General features: G+C 33.6%; 1 protein-coding gene across 1 annotated transcript; it reads left to right on the forward strand.

Moving 5' to 3' along the window:
* Nucleotides 1-4,600: 4,600 nt before the first annotated feature.
* LOC149148174 (protein DMR6-LIKE OXYGENASE 1-like) lies at nucleotides 4,601-7,446 on the forward strand. Its single transcript, XM_089440517.1, has 4 exons — nucleotides 4,601-5,061; nucleotides 5,337-5,584; nucleotides 6,585-6,906; nucleotides 7,054-7,446. Exons 1-4 carry the CDS (start codon nucleotides 4,813-4,815, stop codon nucleotides 7,318-7,320), a joined length of 1,086 nt encoding a protein of 361 aa, XP_089296643.1. The 5' UTR covers nucleotides 4,601-4,812; the 3' UTR covers nucleotides 7,321-7,446.
* The last annotated feature ends 254 nt before the right edge of the window (nucleotides 7,447-7,700 follow it).

Genomic DNA, 7,700 nt, shown 5'->3' on the forward strand with positions numbered 1-7,700 from the left:
GAATTGCTCACTTGACAATGGAGGGTGAGGAAGATAGCATCCAACGGGAGAGGAAGTATGGCTCATCCAAAGTGAAGGGAGAGGAAGCACTATATCACCTAGATCCGTATCTCGTGTGAGTGCATTTTCCATATTTATGACCGAATGCATTATATGGAATGCATGTAGCAATAGAGCCTGCAAAAAAATTCAGGGGAGTAAGCAACATCTTATCCACCAGTCGCAAGGTAAGTATCCCTTCTAGTTCCAGATCCTGTTGCATATCCAAATGTAGTAGGAACCTAGGTAGAGGGGTTGGAAATAAAATTATTTGCGATGAGAAAAATAAATATGGGCTAATATTTTGGAACTTTAACACCCACACACATATCATGGTTCATTGTACCGTAGATCGATACTACTTACATCCCTGGAAGACCCACCTGTGTCTAGTTGAGTCGATTATCTTTCATGTAGAAATGTCTCCTAAAGACCGAGCACTTCAATATCAGTGGGACTAGAAACCGAGTGGGGAAGATAATAGTGTGTGTGTATATATTTTTTTTAATATTGAATAATGTTTTATCATCTATCCATGTAGCACTTATTTAAATAGTTTTTTTTTTTTTTTTTGCTTAAATTAAAGGAATTGACATGGTTAGTTTTGTTTTTGCTTGGAATGGGATTTATTTGATTGCTACCACTATAACCCCTAAATGCCTAGATAAATTGAAGGGATTTGAATCTCAAATCTCTTGGCATATAACACTTCATTTTCACAAAACTTCTCAATTAAACTATCATGAGCTAAATATTAAACAAATAATTTAATTATAATAAAAATAAAATTAATCTTAAAATAAATTTATAAATAATATAATTAATCTAATAATATTAAATTTTTTTATGTATTATTATATTTATTTTAATATATTTAATTTATCAATATATTTAATTTTATTTATGAATAAATAAAGTATACTTATAAAATATTTTATCTTCTTAATTTATTATTTTTGAGATATTTAATAGTTAGCAAGAGGATATTTTATTAAGATACTCTTGATCTTTTTTCATTGGTGTTAGTTCACAACCTAATAAGTATAAAATGTGTAGCTATATTAAGGTTTAATATGATCTAGATATAATTATATCCAGATCACACACATCACTAATAAACAAAATAAAATTTATAAAATATTAAAATACTATGAAAAATAATAGCATTTAATTATATTAAGATTTAATATGATCTAGATAAAATTATTTCCAAATCACACACATACCTAGCACACGAAATAATATTTACAAAATATTAAAATATTATGAAAAATAATAACATTTAATAATACTAAGGTTTATGGATCACAGAAGCTTGAATACAGAAAACAAAATAGTATTTACAAAATAGTAAAATACTATGAAAAATAAATAAAATTTAATTATATAAAAGAGAATCTAAATTAATATATAAATAAATAAAAATTATAATTAATATGTTTTTATTAATGAAAAATATATTTAACAATTAAATATTATACAATTTTTTAATAAAAACTTCAAAGATAGGAATTTGACCAATTAAATTAAACTTCAAAACTAATAAATATTATATAAATTAATATATACATTATTAAATTTAAAAAATTAACTTACACATATATTAATTATCTTTTTAATTTTTCAAACTCATATACATTTTAAATATAAATACATATTCTCAATTTCCTCATTATTTTTTTAAAATTTTATAATAATCTATTGTCTTAATTAATATTAAGATTATATTATTATTCTTTCTATTCATATATGTGATAATGTGAAATTTGTTTTATAATAATCTATAGTTTTAAGTAATATTAACATTATATTATTATTCTTTCTATTCATATATGTGATAATGTGAAATTTGTTATTAAAATTTTATAATAATCTATTATTTTAGTTAATATTAAGATTATATTATTATTCTTTTTATTCATATATGTAATAATCTGAAATTTGGTGTAAGACATCCATTTAGTAATGTTGCTCTTTAGTAATGTTGCTCTCAAATATTGGAATAAATTGTATTTTTACAATATTTAAATAAATTTATTTCATCCCTCATACCCATAATATTAGATCATTTTAAATAATATTAAAACATTTTTATTTTATCTTCTTTCTTATCCATCTATTTAATATTAAATTAATTTTATTTTATGCTACTTGCATTTAGTGATGTAAAATATTTTATAAGATGTGTATTTGATAATGTGATGCATGCTTTGAGACATCACATCATGTTTTTGTTATAAGTTTATAATGAATTATATTTACCTACTACTAAAATAAAATGTTATAGATTAATTATTAGTTTTATTTTTATTTTTTTATTAAAATTAATTAGTAATTTGATTTTGAATAAAATTGTAATTTATTTTTATTTAAGATATGTGTTTTTGAATATATAGATAAACTTAAAATTTTGAAAATTACACATTTTGAATTTATATTTTTTTAAATTTTATAAAATATTTTTTTTTCTCGGTAAAAGACTAAACTATTATATTATGTACAGGTTTCAAAAATACATCATGGTGAAACAAGAGAGTCAGGCTCTGGGTATGTCACCCGAGAGAAAATGAGGTATCCAAAAACTAGCTCACGCAGGGGCGCCAGACACAAAAGCCATACTTCCATAAGAGCACGCAACCATTTCATCCCACGCAGGGGAGACCGACCTTACCCAAATCATTAACACAAAATTCAGGAACATGGACATTAAACCGGGCACGAAAGAGACCAGAAGCATTGTTACTTTAACTGAGTCAAAAAACAAACAGCAGAAGACCAAACAGAAAGCCAAAAGGAACCTTGTGTGCGGGCGTCATCAGTCGTCCATTTGCACTTCCTCTACCCGGCACCAGCCATAGGCTTCTCTTTCAGCCGTAGTGGGAAAGGTGTCTTCCTCCTCGCCAGTTCCCGACCTCTGTTCTTGCTTGCGCTGCGTTACGTTTTCCGGATCTGAGGCTGCACCTTTAACCTCCTGCTCCTTATTGGCTTCAGAAACCGTTGCTTCATGCTTTTGATTGCCAGTCGTCCTCTGCCCCTGTTCATCCAGGGCACCCTCATCTTCCTGGCATTTTCTATGAACAAGACTAAGACATGCGCGCTGATCCGCGGATTGTTCATGGCACTGCTGAAATTGAAAATAGCCGAACCAAAGGCAGGCAAGGCATTCAAGCTCGAAGCCCCTGCATCCATGAATTGGCTGGAATGGAGGGGGTTGGCGCCAGTGGATCGAGCAATGTTGTAGTGGCAGCAATGGACAACATTGTCCGCTTCATGATTGCGCGAGATTCCCCCTCTGGAAGTGCCTCGGCGGCTAAGCATGCGCTGTCGAGGTCTCACCATTCTCGTGGGAGGCAGGGGAAAGAAATTCCAACAGACCACGGTGTAGTCCAGACCCTCTGCGACCAGACCCCCTGCAACCAACGCCGACTGAGGAATGAACCAGACAGACGGAGAAGAAATCCCGACAGAGACGGAGAGGCCAGGCAACTGCATTACCACCAACATTCTCTGATCCCATACAGCTATATCCCTTAAGACTTCACCGGCCCTGCGTTGGAGCTCCCCCGCCATAACTGTTGCCGTCGCCTGAGCCGAATTACCTCGCGGAGCATTAACTAACTCCTGCCATTCCACCTTATACCATCTGCGATCGATGGCTGTGTTATCTACGGCTGCCACGTGATGGCCACGGGCCGGCATGTGGCCATCCCCCATCGCCTGTCCCATCTCAGTTATCACCCGCATCCGGGGAAATCCTATAAAATATTAAAAAAAAAAAGAAAATTAATTTTACTAAATAAATTTAATAATAAAAAATATTAGTTATCTAAGTAAATACATTTACAGATATGTATAATGATTTCATTTGTATATTATTATAGACTGTATAAAACGCAATCTTGGTTGCATTTTTATGGCAAATGTGATAGTTGTTTTCCTAGAAAGGCATGCATTGTTTTTGTGGAAAAGTGGAAACAGATTTTTTTTTTTTTTAATTTTAGAATGTGAAGCTTTCAAAATAGCAGAGACAGTTATGGAGATATTCTGGCAACTAGATCTTAAATAAGTTATTTCACAAAAAAATATAGAAACACTTATTGTGAGGTTTCAGAAAGTAAAAAAAAAAAAAAAAAATTAATAAAAAATCAGATGACAAAGTAATCTGTCCATAAATCGACATAATTCACCCAATATGAAAACAAATAATAATACAGCGAACTTAAAAATAAGTTGTTTCTTAAACATAATTTCTTTCTTTCTTTTCCCCTTTAAACTAATTTGTTTCTTAAACATAATTTTTCCCTTTCTTTCTTTTCCCCTTTAAAATTTAAAGGATATTATTCATGCCAATGTCAAGGCAAATAAAAATACAGCTAACTTGTGCACGGCTACAGCCATGCGTAGCACACTCACAAAATTGAAAATGATGCCAATTGGCTCTTGCCGTGAATTTGAACGACATAATCAGAATTTATAATTCTTCTTTTAAATTCTTTTGCTATTTATTAAACGTAATTCATCCTCTCTTTCCATTCTGAAAATTAAAAGAAAGAGAGTAAAAAATAGTAGTAAAACTGTGTAGTGTATATTGAACACTTTAACATGGGGATGTCTTTTCAATTCATTTGCAGAGATCTGCACGCACGCACTTAAATGTTCACTCTTCTTTTGCCCATCATCCGATATCCTATTTCTGGTCTGTGAATCGAAGCTTAGTTTTGCACAGCAATAGGTAGGTGCCACTGCCAATTTTACAGCACTCGAGAAAGAAATATGCCGTCTACAATGGAAGATGTGCTGACCCAGGATGTGAATGCTGTCGAAAAGCTGCTGTCCAATGGAATAAATCATCTTCAAGTTCAAGATAAATATATCCTGCCTCCCAGTGAACGCCCCCACCTGTCTGAGGTGTCTTACTCTGAGAGCATTCCGGTGGTGGATCTCCAGGACCTGGATGGCCCTAACAGAACAAGGGTAGTTGAAGAAATCCGCCATGCGTGCGAGGAAGATGGCTTTTTCCAGGTACATCATACTTCGATCTCCCTTCTCTTGCCAGTGCTTTTCTTTTAATATCTCTGGATTATCCCCTATGCACACCAAAAAGGCCCTATGTTACAAATTAAGCTTGCCATGGATATTCTAGGATATTTCTTACCAGTTTTCTATTCCTGAAGTTTTTGAGGCTATTACTTTCAGAGTTGCAGGATTATTTAATCTATATTTTTAATGTCAGTCTGATGTGTTAATAAGATCTGGTTCAAGTTTCATATATGAGGGTATGTACTAAGTGAGTGCAGATAGTGAACCATGGCGTACCAGAAGGAACCATGAAAAGCATGATGGAAATTGCCAAAGAATTCTTCGCAATGCCCGTGGAAGACCGAGCATGCCTCTACTCAGAGAACCCTAATCAGCGGGTTAGGCTTGCTACGAGCTTCAACATTCGCAAAGAAAAAGTCCTTAACTGGAGGGATTATCTGTTGCACCCATGTCATCCTTTGGAGGAAGTCATCAGCTCTTGGCCTGAAAAACCTGCAGCCTACAGGTATTCAATCAATTATACACTGTTAGTCTTATTAATAGCTGTTGAACTGCTGAAACGTTTGAATAGGCTACGAATTGAAGTAAAACCTGTCCCAAGGTTGGGGAAACAAGCACCTGGTCAATATTTTAGGTCTTTTACTTATTTTTTTCAGCTTAAAATGATGGGAATCGGAACAGGTGATTTTTTATGGATTTTTTTATGAAACTACAAATATTAGCATGGGACCTATGTTACAGTAGGATAGTCGGCCAACGGTTTAGCCCTTTTCCTTTTCAGTTCAGCTGAAAATGACTGGAAGCCAAAAGGGTGGGGTGATTTAGTGTGTGTTTGCAGCCAAACGGTCTGGGTGATTTAATGTGGAGTGGCAGTAGGATAATGCATGGAGTTTATCCAATTTTTTTCAATAGAAATTGAAAATATTAATATAGTATATAGAAGGCCATATGTTTAAATCCATAGGGGCAGAGTATGTTTAAATTCAGAGGAACAGAGTATATACTATGTCCAAACTTAGTTAAATGGTTGGATCTAGTGATCTCTTGGATCTAGTGGTCTCTCTTCTCTAATGGGGTTTATCCAATTTTTTTGGATAAAAATTGCGAATATTAATATGGTATATAGAAGGGCAGAGTATGTTTAAATTCAGAGGAACAGAGTTTATATGCTATGTACACTTAGTTAAATGGTTGGATCTAGTGTTCTCTTGTACCATAAACAACAGATTTCATACCCAAAACAACACAACAGATCTCATACCCCAAAGTCTGAGTTGACCATGACAGATTATAATTATTATGATATAGTAGGTGATTTTGAGATTGCTGAATTTATCAGTACCATCATAATATGCAATTTTGAGTGGATTTAATGGTAAAATTCAGAAAATTCGGCAAAGATTGAATTACCAGATTCAATAGAGGGTAAATAAAAGAAGTCCAAACTCTGGAGGAACGATATTGCAACAACAACAAGTACTTATCTTGCATATGCTTTTATACAGAGAGATCGCAGGCAACTACGCTATGAAGGTGAGAGCTCTGATTTTAAGGCTGCTGGCTGCCGTTTCTGAAGCTCTAGGGCTCGATTCCAGTTACTTGGACAGAATCTTCGGTAAACACACCCAACTCATGGATATAATGTACTATCCTCCATGCCCGAAACCGGATATTACTCTTGGCACACCACGCCATTCAGATGCGCGTGGCATCACTGTTTTAATGCAAGGCGAGGTCAGTGGTCTGCAAGTACTCAGAAATGGAAAGTGGGTTGCTGTAGAACCCATACCCAACGCTTTCGTTGTTAATATGGGAGATCAACTGCAGGTATTTAACAAGAGCAAGAGCAGATCCAATACTTTATTTCCTCCTGAAAATTTGACAATGTTATTGTTAATGCTAATGCTAATAATTTATCAGGTTGTGAGCAATGGGAATTTGACAATGTTATTATTAATGCTAATAATTTGTCAGGTTGTGAGCAATGGTAGATTCAGAAGTGTGGAACATCGAGCAGTAACGAATGCATCTGCTGCACGTATATCAATTCCTACGTTTTATGGCCCCTCGGAGGATGCCTTCATTGCCCCTGCAGCGTCCCTGGTTGATGAACAGCATCCGGCTCTGTACAAAGGATATAAGTTTGGAGAATTCATGAGAATTTTCTGGAGCCAGGAATTAAAGAATAAGACAGTGCTGGACCATTTCAAAATCGAATATCCAGAGAACAACGGTGAATGAAATTTGTTCTTGAATTTGATTTAAGGGAGCCATCATCAACATTATCACTATCACTGGACCATCCAATAACCCCGTTGCCCTCTGGATGAATAAAAGATGATTACATAATTTTAACTATTGAACATATTTTAACTATTGAACATATTTTATTTTACTATGTATTTTTATTTTACTATGTATTTATTATCCATTTAGATTCATTTTACTGTTTTTGTGAATTAAGCATAAATTAAATTATGCTAAGATGTAATATAGGGAAATTCATACATTCGTTTTTAAAGATTTCTAATTATCTAAACATTGTTAGTTATTTTGGGGAACAAACTTTTCCACTTAACAATTTTCCTTTTCAGACACCATGAAGATATGTTACATATTAT

Source organism: Pinus tabuliformis, chromosome 9 (genome assembly GCF_031772625.1).
Source record: "Pinus tabuliformis cultivar Carrire ecotype Pingquan chromosome 9, CPIR1, whole genome shotgun sequence".
Lineage (NCBI taxonomy): Eukaryota > Viridiplantae > Streptophyta > Pinopsida > Pinales > Pinaceae > Pinus > Pinus tabuliformis.

Coding starts and splice junctions, on each gene's coding strand:
- LOC149148174 (XM_089440517.1), top strand. CDS start 4,813: ATGCCGTCTACAATGGAAGATGTGCTGACCCAGGATGTGAATGCTGTC. Junction 5,062..5,336: donor AGGAAGATGGCTTTTTCCAG/GTACATCATACT, acceptor AAGTGAGTGCAG/ATAGTGAACCATGGCGTACC. Junction 5,585..6,584: donor GAAAAACCTGCAGCCTACAG/GTATTCAATCAA, acceptor GCTTTTATACAG/AGAGATCGCAGGCAACTACG.